Genomic DNA, 18,106 nt, shown 5'->3' on the forward strand with positions numbered 1-18,106 from the left:
TCCAGAATAGGCAAATCCACAGAGACAGGAAGTAGATAAGTGGCTGTCAAGGGCAGGGGAGAGGGGTAAAGGGGGAATGATTGCTAATGAGTGTGGTGCTTCTTTAGGGGATGGTGAAAACGTTTCAGTATTAGATAGCAGTGATGGCTGCACAACTGTGTGAATATACCAAAAATCATGGAAGTGCATACTTTAAAATGGTGAATCCTATGGTATGTGAAATATATCAATAAAAAAGTCAAGTCAGGTATTCAGTCAAGCCAGACACAATGGTAGTGAGAGGCCAAATTTTCAAAGTCCATGCATAGCTACCAGGAGACCCTTTTTATAGACTGTAAGAACCAGGTCAATCAGTCCATTCTGAGGTGGCTGAGGACAATCAATATGTACTGGGGCGATCTGAGGACTCGGATTCGGGCTGGGATGTATCTGGACAGAGCAGTAAGTGGATGAGAAAGTCATCTGATCAGACTTGCCTGTCGTAATCTTAAGTTGTTCATGCAGTGCCTTAATACATCCTTAAATCATACTCAAAACTTCCACACCTGCTGGAAGCAACAGGATCCCAAGTCTATATAGAAATCACTGGGATATACCTGTAAAGGAACTCTTCCAATTCATACAGACATGGCACCACACGTACCTGGAAGACGTAGTAATACACCTCCCGTGCAGTATGTGCTAGCTTTACACATGGAAACTAGGCTTCTTCCATGAAAAGGAATCACAAACATTTTAAAGGTAAACTTTGTTTCACATGAGAATACCTGATGAAAGGTCTGCTGTTATAGTACTGAGGAAACTTCTTATTCACTCACCTACTCACTTGCTCATTCACTCATCTCTCTACTATGATCATAACTCAACTCCCAGGCACCGATGATAATTTAGTAAGAGCAATCAGTATAAATACAGTAAATGCCACTTACAAATGAAATGTCTGTTGCTACAGGACCACAAAAAGATGTTAAAATTTCAGACTCTCCCAATCAATTTTAGAACATATAAAATTATCTATCTGCAATGTAAGCACTTAAAAACCAAAAATACAAAGTAACTTGATACAGGAAGTGCCAAGCACTTGCCCAATCCGTTTAACAAAAAAGTAACAGACTGCTCAGAAACTCAAAGATGCATACAAGTATCATTTTTATTTGATAAAATACATAGCCAAAAGATTACTTTAGAGAAGGCAAACCACACATCCATTTTAGAAACGTCCTTTTTGTTTCTTTAAATCTAAGGCCCCCTCTAGTGTTTGAAAACAGTCACATGCAGCACACAGTGCAATTGAAGGCACAGTCACAATATTTACCCAAGACCTTCTCAAATAAAAAGAATACTTCTGTTCCATTCATGTGGCACAAAAATCAATGAGAGAAAATGTGTAGCCATAATTAATACTTAACTTTCTTGCTTTAATTCACATATTCATTATTCTCTCAGTAATTTCTCTATTTACTCTTGGGTTGTTTTCAGATTAATACTAGTTAACAAGGGGGGAGGAAAAAACATATAAAGCATGTAGGGACTTTAATTTCCCAAACAAGAAATATACCACCTTGAAAACAACAGAAAATTTAGTGTCACCAAATAGCCTATTCTGCTTTTGTGGAAGTCATCAGTAAATAGTATATATTTCCTAAAGTATATACTTAAAATTTATTATATTTGGGAATAAGAAATTTTAAACTACATATATTTCATAGCTCACCTAATCTGTGAATTTGCTAATCAAACCTTTTTAGTACCCTGTAAAAGGAGGTGGAAAGTGTTGCTTTGAGGGCAAATGTTGGCTCTGAAGAATACAATGTAAAGGAATTCTTAAAAATTAATACTGACATGGCACTACATAAATCCAATGACTTAATCTCATGTTCTTTTGTAAAAGACTGATTAAACTCAGGGGGAGTCAAAAATAGTAGGTTTTCACTCTACTTTCTTAGCTGAAGCATTTCTGTGTCTGTTTCCATGTTTTATTACAGAGGGTTTACATTAACAACTAGTATTACTATTACTGGAAAATGAAATCTCTATTTTCAACAAAAGAAAACAATGCACTCTTGAGCAGGAGACTGACAGAGAAAACTTACTAAGCTATTACTTCATATTCTTAAAAGTTAAGAGTATACTAAAAATTTGAAAATTCAATAGCTGTTGAAACAAGTTTAATCTGTATTAACTTTATTTAAATAAATGACTAATTTGTCACTCAATAGATCACAAATGGCTTCTCTGCACTGATCCTGCTTTCTGTTTTTGAACTTGTCACCTGCAAATGTTACAAGTTAAAAAAGACAGCTCATCTAAAATGAATTAAATAAAACTAGTTGCATTTACAAGTGGTTTCAACTTTTAAGATACCTCTATTCAAATGAACAGGATAGCATTTTTAAAGTGCAGAATATACTCTTTTGGCTCAACATAAAAAATTATGTAACTGGAAATTACTACAGTCATTTCTCTGAGAACAAATTTAGTGAAAAGCTGTTCTGAAAGTTAGCCATGAAATTATAAATTATGAGAAACACTGAAAAGTCATTAAAAATGAGAATATAAAATGCAATTACAAATAAACCAGAGTGGGAGAGGCAGCATAAAGTAAATAAAATCGAATAAATACTATACAATAACATACAAAATTTTGCTTATAAAAAACTGAAAATTGTATTGTAAAACATCCATTTTCCCTTCTTTTGAGGGCTTTACTATTAAATTAAAATTTAGACCTGGAGTCTCTGTAAAGATTTTCCAAATGTTATTAATTACTGGCATTGTTTTTTGCCAAAATCTCTCCAATCTGTCGGTCAAGTTCACTTATTATTCGATCCTCATGATTATACACACCCGTCCTCATCAAAGTATCCCTTTCTTCTATGAGGCGAGTCAAATAATCATCCAAACCTTCTTCCAATGCACTGCCATGTGGGCCATCCATTTTTCCACTCGCAATCTCTCTGGAATCCTGGTACTGTTTTTGTTCTTGTTGCCTTAACCTGAGAAGTCAAGAACACTCTAGCAAGCAACAAACACTCTTTTGGTTTTCGGTTAACAACACCACTTAAAAACAAAATGATTTAGTGGTAAAATACACTTTTAGTAATATTTTCAGGAAGAAAACAAAAATCACTTGGTTGGCCAGAGTCCACACTTAAAAAGACAGTTTTAAAAACAATACTTGTTTTTCTAATTATAAAATACATGAAAACTGTAGAAATTTGGGGAATGTGTAGAAAAGAAAACCATCACAATCTTAACCAGAGATAACCAATCTGAGTGATAATTTTCTGCATTCTCAATTAAAAAAGGTATCACTTATTAATATAATGAATATCTTCCTATATCATTGATCTTTACAGGTTGTTATTAAACCTTTGTTTTTTGAACATAAAATTTTCTAAATTCATCCCACAAATATTTACTCTTACTAAACAGTGCTAGGTTTGGGGGATACTGCAGTTGAATCAAGAAGAAAAGTTCCTGTTATTATGGAACTTATATTACTAAATATTCATAGAAAGTGATATTCTATAGATGTGAATGCCTGGTTCAAAGGGCATGTACATTTTAAGAGTTTGTATGGATAGCTTCAAGTTATATTCATGATGATCTTATCTAAGAGATGAAGAAAGGGGAGCAGGTGCCAGCCTGGGATTTGGGTCTTTACAATGGAATATCATCAATCACTTTACCTTGAAAATGGGGAGTATACTTGGCATTACTATCACTTAGTAAGCATACTAAGTTTGGACACAGAGTAGGTTTTAATTTAATTTGGAATCTACAACTAAGACATAACTTTATACTCTATGTAACTGGCTACTAAAATATTTAATTTGCAACTACTCCTAACCTTTGTCTTTATAAATAAGATGATAAAAAAGCAGTTGAGTCTAAGCCCCAGCTTCTAGATGGTCTTCATAGTAAGTAAGCCAATGAGAACCAAATCCACTTCTCAAATTACACAAGGCGTGGCGGGGAGAGGGAGGAAGAGCCTGGGAGGAGAGTCCTGCCCTGACAGACAAGGAGCACTGGGCCCCGGAAAGGGTGCAGGATCACTGGGAGTGTACGGTTTTGTTTGTTCATATACCTCTCTGAAACCTGAACTGACTCCTAAGATCCCTCACAAAAGATCAAGAAACTCAGGTATACAATCAAAAAAGGACACCAAATACCTCTAACTGTTCTAAGAAAAAAACCCTAAATAGTGAGGGCCCTGTGCTTTGGGACTGGGGTGGAGATCAAGTGATTAATGGGACACTAGTAAAACTGAGCAACACATGGGGATGAGTAAGAGATTTCTGAATAGTTGTTTCCCCTACTCTACCTCTTACGGCTCTCTTGGAGGAAGAGGTCCTCTTGGGAGATTAATGACACACAGTGCCAAACTATGTACCAGGAAGTTCAACCATTTCCCTGTTCATCTGTTTATGCATGAAGGACAAATGAAATTTTTACACAACTGAGAGATTATCCCTATCAAGCCTTTACTAAAATGCAATCAACATTCATGATCACAACAGGATTTTAGAACCCTGTGGCTGAAGAAGTCCATAAAGTTATGAAAGGAAGCTTTACTTCCCTGACAAACACTACGTATGGACTCCACTCACCCAGCTTCGTATCACTAGGAACCTACTGCTTTTAGAATTGCTCTGTTAGAGAGTTCCTTCTTATATTGAACTCAGTATGCGCCTTTATACTTTCCAATAACTGGCTATGGTTCTGTTCAAGAGGAAATCCTACTGAATTATTTTTAACATGGTAGCCCTCCAGATATCTGAAGAGAGCTTTCTAATACTTTGCCCAAGACTTCTCTACAAATTAATATTCCTCACTCCCCTAACCACTTTTTGGTCACATTCCTTTGGCAGCTCTCTAGGTAGCTGATTTCCCTTAAAGTCTGTTGCACACTGGTAAGAACAACCCAGAGGTGGTTTCACCACAGTGTGTATTGAACACTCCTTCTATGAATGTCCCGAACTGCACTGGCTCTTTGGCAGCCAAGTCACATTGTTAGTAGTAGTCACTTAAAGCCTCCTAGGCTTCCTCACATCAACTGTTTTATTATGTCTTGCCCATCACTTGAGATTTTTCTTATAATTTATACAGAGAACTCTACTTTTGTTTCTAATGTAATCTTGTTGGTTTCAATTCTCCATAAATCTTAATTTATTAAGACATTAATAATAAGTTTTAATTTTATATGACCTATCGGCAAATAGCTATCTTCATTTAAACCACCAAAACAGTGCTTAGCAAACAGTAGGTGCTTAATATGTATTTGCTAAACTAAAACAAATTGTTATATATAATAGCAAAATTTTGCAAGGCAAAGGACATGTTAAAATTAATTTGTAACATCTTCCAAACCTATGACATAGTAGATACCAAATAAATATGTGCTGAATAAAAAGAGTAATAGTGTGAATTGAGCCCTGTAGCATGCATTATAGACCTTGACCTTTTCCAACTGATATTTATACATTAATATTCTAAATGCAGTGGTGTAATTCAGCTCCAAACCCACCTAATATAGTGACTGAATTTTCCCCATTTATATAGGGATATATCATGGGATATTCTGTCAAATGTATGTCCTATGTACACATTGTGTCCTCCCAAAATTCATATGTTAAAGCCGCAGCCCACAAAGGTATCTGGAGATGGAACCTTTGGGAGATGATTAGGCTTAGATGAGATCATGAGTGTGTGTGTGTGTGTGTGTGTGTGTGTGTGTGTGTGTGTGTGTGTGTGTGTTTGTGACGATGATGAGATTTATGCACTTATTAGAAGAGACAGTAGAGCTTGTGAGGACACAGCAGTAAGGCAGCTGTCTAACAAGTCAGGAAGAGTCCTCACCAGAAACTAACCATGCTGGCACTTTGATCTTGAACTTTTAGCCTCCAGAACTGTGAGAAAATAAATTTCTGTTGTTTAAGCCACCCAATCTATGGTATTTTGTTATGCCAGCCTGAGCTAAGACAGTATGCTTCGCTGCAACAAAAATACTAGTCTCTTGCTAAACTAAGTTAGAAAGTCTTCCTGTACACTCCCCTCAAAAAGAGTAATTTGTTCTAATACTGCTTCCTAATGATTACTTTTCTAACATGAAATACTTGAAATTGTAACTAAGATGAACATGACACTATAGAGATGCCCATTGTTGCAGAGCAAAAAATACAACCTCTGGGGGCTTCCCTGGTGGCGCAGTGGTTGAGAGTCCTGCTGCCAATGCAGGGTACACGGGTTCGTGCCCCAGTCCGGGAAGATCCCACATGCCGCGGAGCGGCTGGGCCCGTGAGCCATGGCTGCTGAGCCTGCGCGTCTGGAGCCTGTGCTCCGCCAACAGGAGAGGCCACAACAGTGAGAGGCCCACGTACCACAAAAAAAAAAAAAAAACCAAACAAAACCAAACAAAAAAACAACAACCTCTGGAATCAGATATGAACTCTGGCTCCCTGAGTTACTAGCTGTGTGACCTTGGAAAGGGTACTTAAATCTCTTTAATCCTTGGTTTCTTCATCTTGAAACGGGGATAATATCTTCCTCAAAAAGTTGCTTCGAGGATTAAAAAAAGTGGACATAGGCATATAAGGCATTTAAAATAGCTGCTGACACACAGGGCAATAATTAAGAGCTATATTCTGTATTACTTACATTAATAATATAACCATATTTGAAATTTCTTATACTTTATATAATTAAAAATTCAGTATAATCAATTACCTTGAAATAGTAGCAATAATCCTAAAATAATCACAGAGGAATAAAATTTAAAGTACTAATGCTATGAGTGGAAACAAAAAAGCTAAATACGGCTACGTTCATGGCAAAAAAATGTTAAAAGTAATGGTCTTTGGCAAAGATTTTCTATCGTATAACTCAGCTACATTTTATATATGATGTACTTTATTTTTGAAAGACCTGATGTACTTTCCCTAGACCAATGACTAAATAAAAAGTCCTATTTGAACTTTTGTTTCTGTGTGGAAAAAAAAGTAATTTTTTAGCTATTATACCTGTTCAGTTCATTTCTTATGTCCAACAATTCTTGTCTCTCAGTGTTTACTGTATCTTTTTCCTCAGCAGCCAAGTAACGTAGTCTCATCTGTTCCAACTCTTCTTGCTGTTTTTTAAGACGAGCCATTTGACTTTCTTGCTCCCGCTTGAAAGAAACAAGCCAGATTTCTAATGTTAGGAATAAATATATTTATATGACTTTGACTTATGATTATAATCCTCTTTGACAGCACCCATGATAGAGCCACACACTGCAGATTCTTTCTATTATCTAGAAAGCCCAGGTTCTCTTTACAAACTTTTCTGTGATTTCCCTTCTTGTTACAAGCCATAACCACCATGGCCGAATCAGTGATTGAGGTTAGCTAAATATCATAAGATCTAATAGTAGTTAGAGGCAAGAAAGAGTCTGCTGTTAATACAATGAGTTGCCACAGGACCAATGGTAAGAGTAGTATTTAAGAAATGGTTAATTATACAAAATTATCTAAGAAATTACAATTATATAAAGGAATGATAAACTATACAAATTAATTATACAGAGGTACCAAGAAAGATTCAATAACTGTCCCTGTACTAGTAACTCGGCTCCTACCTCAAGAAATAATATGCCTTTCCACTCTTTTCTCGAGGCTTACGTAGAAATGTATGCACATGATAAAATTTCTTTTATATAAATGTGTGACATTCCACACAATGGATATTCCATGATTTAGTCAACCACTCTCTCAATAACAGACATTTTGGAATGCTGCAGTAAGACATCCTGTCATCTAACATAGTTAGCTCATGAATCTTTCTACATATTTCCTTAGGGACCACAAGTGCTTTTCTTTCTTTAGGACAGAACCCCTAAATGGGAAAGCTTGGATCAAGGGTAACATCATCTCTTTTAAAAAAGAAGCATTTACTGAATAATAACAAAACTACCAAATCATAAAGGTGCACTTTGGTCAAATTTTACAAAGTGAACTACTCACATAACCACCATCCAGAACAAGAAACAGGAGATTATCATAACCCCAGAAGCCCCTCTGTGTTCCCGCCCAAGTCACTGACCACTCATTCTTCACCAAAGATAGGACTAATTTCTAACACCATGAGTAAGTTTTCACCGCTTTGAACTCTGTGTACATGGAACTGTATAGTGTAAGTTTATGTCTGGCTTCTTTCGCTCAACATTTTTTCAGATCCGTTCGTATTATGTGTAGTTGATGATTCACATTACTACATAGCATTCTATTGGATGAATATACAGTCTTTTCATTCCACTGCCGAGGGACATTTGCGTTAGTTTCCAGTTTTGTATTATAAAGCTGATGTGAACATTATTGTACATTCACGGACTTTTGTATGCATTTCTACTGAGTATATATATACCTGCGATTCAAACTGCTGGGTCCTTGGGTATAAGAATTTCAATATCAGTAAACATGGTCTGTTTTTTATTTTTTATTTATTTATTTTTTTTTTTTTGCTGTATGCGGGCCTCTCACTGCTGTGGCCTCTCCCGTTGCGGAGCACAGGCTCCGGACGCGCAGGCCCAGCGGCCATGGCTCACGGGCTTAGTTGCTCCGCGGCATGTGGGATCTTCCCGGACCAGGGCACGAACCCGTGACCCCTGCATCGGCAGGCGGATTCTCAACCACTGCGCCACCAGGGAAGCCCCATGGTCTGTTTTTTAAAGTAATAGTACTAATTTACACCCCATGTAAGCATTCCAGTGCTCTATATTCTTGCCAAAACTGGGTAATGTCAGTTTTTTCTTTTTTTTTTTCATTTAAACCATTCTGATAACTTATGTAGTGGTATCTTAATTTTATTTTGCATTTTTTCAAATACTAATGAGGTTGAACGTGTTTTAATATTTTTAAGGGCATTCTTATTCTGTAAAGTTCCTGTTCAACCATTTGGCCCTTTGCTCTACTTGGCAGTCCATCCTTCCTTATTGATATGTGTGTGGTTCTTTACATATACTGGATAAATCCTTTGTCAATTATTTAAATTGTAAATATTTTCCACTAGTCTTTGTGCCTTTTACTTTAATGGTGTTTTTTACTTAATTCTAATATGGTCCAAATTTATCTTTTTGTCTGCCTCAGTTTTTTGTTTTTAATTTTTATTTATTTATTTGGTTGCATGGGGTCTTAGTTGTGGCATGCATGTGGGATCTAGTTCCCTGACGTGGGATCTAGTTCCCTGACCAGGGATCGAACCCTGGCCCCCTGCAATGGTAGCGTGGGGTCTTATCCACTGTGCCACCAGGGAAGTCCCTACGTGCCTGTTTTGAAGACACTACTTCACATTACCCTCTTGAAGCTTCATTTATCAAAAATTCATATGCAATTGGTTTTGTGTATGGTGAGATCAAGTTTCTTCTTCTCCGCATATAGAGCTCCAATTGACTTAGCAACATTTACTGGAAAACAACTTTTTCCCCCACTGGTTGGCAGTGTCACCTGTTATACATCACCTCTGTCTTTTTATGTATGAGTTGTTTCTGGATTCTCTATCGTTCCATTAAACTTCACTGTCTTAATTACTGTAACTTTTGTAACAATAACTCTGGATATTTGATAGTATGTCTTCTGTCTTCAAAATTCTTTTAGTTATTCTTGACTTCTGTATTTTCATATAGATATCAATTTCTAGGGTTGAAAAAAAAAGGCCTGCTGGAACTGCTTATGATTATGCTGAATCTACAAATCAATTTGGCCAAAACCATTATCTTTACAATATTAATTCTTCAAACAGTGAACATAGTTTACCTCTCCAATTATTCAGGTCTTCTTTCATTTTGTTTAACAGTATTTTATACTTCTCTATATACTGAGTAGCATCTTTCTTTGAATGTGCAGCTAGGAGTTTCAAGCTTTTAAATGCTACTGCAAATGGCAGAGTTTTAAAATTTCTGTTCTCTGTCTCTGGTATAGAGAATTAAAATTGATATTTACATACTCATTTTGTTTCCAGCAAACTTGCTAATAAACTCATTTAGGTCATCTGTAGATACTTTCTGGTTTTCCATGTACATAACAACTGTCATCTGCAAATGACAACAGTTTTATTTTTTCCTTTCCAGATGACAGACCCTTTCTCTCGGCCTGTTAAACTGGATAGAACCTCTAGTACAATATTAAGAAATGATAATAGAGGGCATTTTTCTCTCATTCCTGATCTCAGAGGAAAACCTTTAAGAAATATTTTTTGGTAGGTTTTATTAGATTAAGAAATTTCCCCTACATTCTTAGTTTGCTAAGAATTGTTACTATGAATGGGTACTGATTTTTTCTGCATTTTTGATAGGAGCATTTAATTTCTTCTCCTTTTTTTTTTCTTTCATAAATTTATTTATTTTTGGCTGCGTGCAGGCTTTCTTTAGTTGTGGTGAGTGGGCTTCTCATTGCAGTAGCTTCTCTGAGTTTCATAGCTTGGGCTCTAGGCACACGGGCTTCAGTAGTTGCAGCACATGGGCTCAGTAGTTGTGGCACACGGGCTAAGCTGCTCTGCGGCATGTGGGATCTTCCCGGACCAGGGATCAAACCCACGTTCCCTGCATTGGCAGGCGGATTCTCAACCACTGCGCCACCAGGAAAGTCCTTCTTTATTTTTAAGGGGGTAAATAGTCAACTTCCCCTTTGTTTAATATATAAACTTAGTTGTGATGCTTACAAGTTTTATATCTATGTTCATGAGATTGGCCAATTAATTCTCTTATAATGTCCTTGTCAGATTTTAGGATCAAGATAATGCTGGTCTCATTGTTTTAAAAAGTGAGAAGTATTCTCTCTTCATAGTTTCTGGGACAGTTTGTGTAAGATTAGTGTTAGTTCTTTCTAAAATGTTTACTAAAATTGAAACGTGAAGCCATTTAGGTCTGGAGTCTTCTTTTGGTGAAGGTTTTTCATTATATATTAAATTTCTCTAATAGCTATATGACTACTTCTATTATCTGTTTCTTTCTGTATTGGTTTTGTGAGTTCTGTGTCTCATATTCACATAAAAATTTCATACCATTCTCTTATCTCCTTAAATGTCTGTGGATCTGTAGCCCTGTCCCATTTTTTTTTTAAACCTTGATATTGGGAGTTACTGCCTATTGTTTTGGTCCTTGAACACTCTTTGTCAACTTGTTGATGTTGCTGTACATTTTCCCCATATTTCATCAATTTTTACTCATTTTGATTATTTCCTTCCTAATTTCCTATTTGCTTATTGACTGTTAGAAAGGGATATTTAGAGAATAGATTTCATGCTTTTCTTACTGATATTTTTCAAGTGAACCCGAGGCTATAAATCTCCTTAAGCACAATTTTCATTAAAGCTCATGTCTTGACATGTTTTAATTATTTAGTTCAAAACATTTTCTAATTTCATTTGTGGTCTCCAATTTAGCCATGGGTTATAAGAAGTGTACTATTTCAATCATGGGGGATACTTATTATCTTATTACAAATTTCTAGCTTAATCACATTGTGCTCAGAGAACGTATTCTGAATTACAATCCTCTGAAATTTGTTTAGAATTGCTGTTCAATTCAGCATATGAGCAATTTAGCTAAATGTTCCAGTGCACTAGAAAATGATGTGTATCCTGGGACTTTTTTGATGAAGTATTCTACATATAACAATGGTTAGGTCATCTAAATCTTCTAAATCTTATTATCCATTGTTGGTTTGCCCTATCAGTTCCCAGGAGAGTTATGGTAAAATCTACCATTATTACGCATTTGTTCATTTCTCCTTTTAGTTCTATTAATTTTTGCTTTATATAAATTTGTGGCTGTTACCATGAACACTCAATGTAGAACTGTTGTCAACTTCTAGGTGACTGACACTTTTATGATTATGAAAACTCTTAATCTACAGGAATGCCTCTTGTTCTAGAGTCTAAGCTCTGTGGGTTATTAATGTAACATACAATTTCCCCTCTTTTAAAATTCAACCATTTTGTACTCTTATAGCTAAAGCGTCCCTGTATTTAAGTCACATACTGTTTTTTTTAAAATTCAGGTTTCAGTTGAATACATCTTTAATAATGGTGTTCAGTCCATTTATATTTAAAGAAATGGGTGATATATATGGGTTTAAATCTTTACATATTACTATTTTCTACTTCTTCCATCTATTTTAGGTTCTGCTTCTCTCCTTTTGTCCTTTTTTAGGTTAATCTAATATTTTATGTCATTCTATTTTTCCCTTCTATCAGCTTATTTTTACTCTTCCTTTACATAGAAATTAGGACCTTTACAACTTCACAGACAAAGCAACATACTTTAAACATTTTAACTCTATTTATCCCTTCATATCTTTTGTACTATTATTTGCCATGAATTTTAATTCTCTATATATTTTAAACTGACCAAATACTGTGATTATTGTTTTCTCCCAATTTTTGTTAGTCTGAAAGTCTTACGTCACTTTCAACAATGAAGTACATTTTCACTGGATACTGAATTTAGGTGGGCCATTACTTCCTTTCAGTACTTTAAGGATGTTACTCCACTGTTTTATGAATTTCTTTACTACTGCTGAAAGTTCATCTGTTAATCTCATTGTTGCTCCTGTGAAGGAAACATTTCCTTCTTCATCCATGGCTTTAAATATTTTCTTTGCTTTGGGGCTATTTTTTTAAAAATTAATATTTATTGGAGTACAGTTGATTTACAATGTTGTTAGTTTCTGCTCTACAGCAAAGTGAATCAGTTATACATATACATATATCCACTCTTTTTTAGATTCTTTTCCCATATAGGTCATTATAAAATACTGAGTAGACTTCCCTGTGCTATACAGTAGGTTCTTATTTGTTAACTGTTTTATATATAGTAGTGTGTATATGTCAATCCCAAACTTCTAACTTACCCCTCCTTCCCCCTTTCCCCTGGTAACCATAAGTTTGTTTTCTATAACTGTGACTCTATTTCTGTTTTGTAAATAAGTTCATTTATACCATTTTTTTAGATTCTGCATGGAAGTGATACCATATGATCTTTTTCTTTTTCTGACTTACTTCACTCAGTATGACAATCTCCAAGTCCATTCATGTTGCTGCAAATGGCATTATTTCATTCTTTTTTATGGCTGAGTAATATTCCACTGTACATATGTACCATATTCTTTTTTATCCTTTCCTCTCAACGGATATTTAGGTTGCTTCCATGTCCTGACTATTGTAAACAGTGCTGCAATGAACACTTGGTGCATGTATCTTTTTGAATTATGGTTTTCTCCGGATATATACCCAAGAGTGGGATTGCTGGATCACACGGTAGCTGTTTTTTTAAGTAACCTCCATACTGTTTTCCATAGTGGTTGTACCAATTTACATTGAAACCAACAGTGTAGGAGAGTTCCCTTTTCTCTACACCCTCTCCAGCATTTATCATTTGTAGACCTTTTTATGATGGCCACTCTGACCAGTGTGAGGTGATACCTCATTGTAGTTTTGCCTTGCATTTCTCTAATAACTAGTGATGTTGAGCCTCTTTTCATGTACTTTTTGGCCATGTGTATGTCTTCCTTGGAGAACTGTCTATTCAGATCTTCTGCCCAGTTTTTGATTGGGTTGTTTGTTTTTTTCATATTGAGCTGCATGAGCTGTTCGTATATCTTGGAGATTAATCCCTTGTCAGTAGCTTCGTTTGTAAATAGTTTCTCCCATTCTAAGGGCTGTCTTTTTGTCTTGTTTATGGTTTCCTTTGCTGTGCAAAAGCTTTTAAGTTTCATTAGGTCCCATTTGTTTATTTTTGTTTTCATTTTCATTACTCTGGGTGGTGGATCCAAAAAGATATTGCTGCGATTTATGTCAGAGAGTTTCTGCCTATGTTTTCCTCTAAGAGTTTTATAGTGTCCGGTCTTACATTAAGGTGTTTAATCCATTTTGAGTTTATTTTTGTGTAAGGTGTTAGAGAATGTTCTAATTTAATACTTTTATATGCAGCTGCCCAGTTTTCCCAGCACCTCTTACTGAAGTGGCTGTCTTTTCTCCATTATATATTCTTGCCTCCTTTGTAATAGATTGGGTGACCATGGGTGCATGGGTTTATCTCTGGACTTTCTATCCTGTTCCATTGATCTAGATTTCCATCTTTGTGCCAGTACCATATTGTTTTGATGACTGTAGCTTTGTAGTATAGTCTGAAGTCAGGGAATCTGATTCCCCCAGCTCCTTTTTTCTTTCTCAAGATTGCTTTGGCTATTTGGGGTCTTTTGTGTTTCTGCAGAAATTGTAAATTTTTTGGTTCTAATTTGGTGAAAAATGCTATCGGTAATTTGATAGGGGTTGCACTGAATCTGTAGATTGTCTTGGGTAGTACAGTCATTTTGACAATACTGATTCTTCCAATCCAAGAACGTGGTATATCTTTCCATCTCTTTGTGTCATCTTTGATTTCTTTCATCTGTATCTTATAGTTTTCTGAGTACAGGTCTTTTGCCTCCTTAGGTAGGTTTATTCCTGGGTATTTTATTCTTTTTGATGCAGTGGTAAATGGGATTGTTTCCTTAATTTCTCTTCTGATCTTTCGTTGTTAGTGTATAGGAATGCAAGAGATTTCTGTGTATTAATTTTGTATCCTGCAACTTTACCAAATTCATTAACAAGCTCTAGTAGTTTGATTATTTTAAATTATTTATAAAAGAGACCCAGTAGAGTTCTCTAGCTCTTCTATTATGTGAAGACAGTGTAAAGATGGCCATTTATGAACTGGGAAGTGGGCCCTCTCCAGACACAGGACTTGACCATGTGTACACTTTGATTTCAGACTTCCAGCCTTCAGAAATGTGAGAAACAAATTTCTTTTGTTTATAAGCCATCTAGTCTGCTATTTGGTTACAGCAGCCCAAACAGACTAAGACAGGGGTCTGTGGCTACACAAAAAGTAGTCAGTCTCATATACCCAATTCTGTATGTCACTTATGTTCTTTGTTGTATTTTCCATCCTTTTTTCTGTTCCAGTTTGGATACTTTTTAATTGGCTTATCTTAAGTTCACATATCCTTGGTTCTGCTGTTAATTCATCTACTGAATCTTACAACTCATTTGTGATACTTCTCAGCTCCAGAATGAATGTCTATATGACTGAAAAGGTTCCACCTCTCTAACACATTTCTCCATCATATCACCTATTTTCTACTAGTTATCTCTAACTTTGTGTCTGGTGATTCCAAAATCTGTTGATTTATTTATGTTGAGCAAAAGACAATAAGACATTCCATATGCAAGTCTAATAAACAAATGAAAAGATGCTCAAAGTCAATAATCAGGGAATTGAAAATTTAAGCCACACAGTGATATGATTTCAGACCCACCAAACTGGAAAAAATTAATACATCTGATAACAGCCAAGTGTTAGACATGGTGTGAAGAATAACAACAATTATACACCATTCTTGGGAACTGCAGATTCGTACAACCACTTTGGAAAGTAATTTCACAACATTTAGTGAAGCAGAGGAAATGAGTCAACCCTATGACCAGAAGTTCTACTTTTAGATATAAACACTAGAGAAAAATTTTAATGTATAAATGTATAAAATTTTTCACTGTTGTCTTATGAGAAAACTTAGAATATTCATGTTTAAGATTTGTAAAGCAATAAAATAAACTTTAGCTACTGCATCAAAATAGCTAAATTTTGAATCACACAAGGTAGTCACAGAAGAATGATTCAAAGAGAATATTTCCATGTATATAAAGTTTAAAAACATACAAAAGTAAACTGTTGTTCACCGATATTTTTAATACCTTATAAGTTTATAAAGAAAAGCAAAGGAATAGTAAATACCAAATTCAGCTAAGTAGTTTACCTGCGGAGAGGATGCAGGTTAGAAAAGGCTCAAGGAGCACTGATAGTGCTGTGTCTTACACTAGAAGGTGGGGGTTGAAGTGCATAACAATCTTCTTTTGCCCCCTCTTTGGAATGTATGATATATTTCATTTAAAGAGTAATTATTAAAAAATAAAGGAAGGAAAAGAAATCCAGACAAGGATACACCAAATTGTTATCTCTGGCTGAGGAGGTGATAAAGGTTACCAGTGACTATTATTTTTCTATGTTATGATGCTGCAAAATTTGGATTTCTTTTACACTAAGCAAATATAATTGCAAACAGGAAAAAAAATGGTCAATTATTTAATTTTAGGTTATTTTGTAAAACTGTAACTTTATAAAAATTGAAACATTTTAATTCTAAAACATAAGAAAAGCCTTTAAATGCCTTGAATTTTTAATCAAGTATACATCATTAATAATAATCACACATGCACACACAAAAATTAGAGGTTAGAGGAAGAAATCCTCTCTGCTGCCAGGTGCTCTGGGTTAAAGGCTCCTCAATCAAGTGAGTATAATCTTTATTTTGCCTTGGCTGCCTATAAATCCAGAGAGGAGATGTAAACATGCATACACTAGACTAAACAACGGCTAAAACGTGGCCACTACTTACTCTCCCACTCACACATACCATGTAAGTCTGTGGGAAAAAACTTACAGCTAAACTAAGGAACTCAAGTCAAGTTTTCTGAAAATAACCCAGAGCTGACAAGTCAGTAGGAGGGCCTGGATGGTTTCAAGACACAGTTTTTAACCAAGACTTGGACCTCCAACTGTTTTCTTAAACAAAGATTTACATCCCATCCTTGGCTAAATTACTTGTAAATTAATCAAATTAATTACTCTGAGTGGATAAGCAGGAGGCTGGACAAGATAGTGCTGATGTCAGCCAATGAAGTCTGTGTTGTTTTAACTAAATATATCAGCTTAGTTTTAAACAGATCTACTGTGCACAAATATGGTAAGGGACTCACATCCTACCCAAAATCTTAGTTCTGTTTCCTGTCCTGTGAACAAACATACCTAGTTTTAATGTATCAGACATGATAAAAATGTTAAATTTCCCAGAACAACAAATTCATACCTTTTAACAATGATTCATTTATTTTTAAAGAGTAGTGGCTGTTATTCTTCCTCCATAACTATATTCTAATGCGTCAAGAAATGTTTTAAAATAAATATGGTACTTAGAACACACTAAAGTAACAATCTTAACTTGGAGATGGGAAAAAAAGAAACTAAATTACCCCTTAAATGTCTAACAACCAAAACTCTTTAAAGTCAGTGTTATACATCATACCAAAGATAGCAAATCCAGACTGTATGGATATAGTTTCCTTGTCTTCTAAGTTAGGACCCATTTTATGTTACACTTATTTATATTTTACAGCTGTTGCCTACCCACTTACCCAAGAACAAAAAAGTTTACAACATGGAAACACAGGCTTTTATGCTTGTGAATCAGAAGAAAAGATTTTTTTCCAAATAATTGGAAGATTATGATTTTTTAAATTCACAAATTGAATACACTGGGTCACCTCTGAGTAATGGAAATCTCTGTTTAAACATTCTTTTGGCAATAGGCACAGAGCATTAGGTCTTATTTCCAAGCTTTACCAGCTGGGTTTTGTCATTAACATTTATTAACAATCTGAGATATGGCTTTCGCCGTCTAATCCGTACTACACAAATGTTTTGTATGGCCCTCCAGAGAATTTTGCTGTGACAAATTACTGGCAGAGATTATAGCCCCGTGGCTATTCACCAGAGGCAATGTAAAATTAACATGGTACTAATCCAATTTAAACAAGAAGTTGCACAAACAATCCTCTGAACAAAAGCAGATAGAGGATTCCAATTTTATATTCAAATACAATGTGTTTTTAATAAAAAGCTTTAGAAAAAAATTGAAGTAACTTTCACACATATAAATTGTGCCTACTTGATGAAGGTATTAATTTTAATCTTCCAAAAACAGTGGCAGAACACAATTCACTATGGTAATCGCAAGGTCTATTAAATTTCTTCTTAAAGTGTTGCATCTCAAATGTGGTCTGTAGAACATCAGTGATTCCTAGTGACCCTGAAATATGTTTACAGTGTTGTTTCTAAAGCAGAAAGTCTGTGGGATAAGGAATAGAAGTGGTCTGCAATGAAGATTACTGCACTCAAAGAATGAGACTATTTTCTTTCATGAAGTAGAAGTCTGGAGTTGAACCAGGAATTTAACACTATGTTTTCTTTTCT

The 18,106-nt window shown here is 35.3% G+C and overlaps 1 protein-coding gene across 10 annotated transcripts in view; it reads right to left on the reverse strand.

Moving 5' to 3' along the window:
- Positions 1-1,132: 1,132 nt before the first annotated feature.
- Positions 1,133-18,106, reverse strand: part of CEP120 (centrosomal protein 120) — an 85,492-nt gene continuing 68,518 nt past the window's right edge. For all 10 annotated transcript variants that reach the window (XM_067031486.1, XM_059063500.2, XM_067031493.1 and 7 more), the window contains 2 exons: positions 7,023-7,168; positions 1,133-2,996 (listed from right to left, as the gene is read on the reverse strand). In XM_067031486.1, the coding sequence (XP_066887587.1) occupies positions 2,762-2,996; positions 7,023-7,168 (381 nt within the window). In that variant the 3' untranslated portion in view covers positions 1,133-2,761. The remainder of the gene's footprint in view (positions 2,997-7,022; positions 7,169-18,106) is intronic.

The sequence above is a fragment of the Kogia breviceps genome, chromosome 4 (genome assembly GCF_026419965.1).
Source record: "Kogia breviceps isolate mKogBre1 chromosome 4, mKogBre1 haplotype 1, whole genome shotgun sequence".
NCBI classification, from domain to species: domain Eukaryota; kingdom Metazoa; phylum Chordata; class Mammalia; order Artiodactyla; family Physeteridae; genus Kogia; species Kogia breviceps.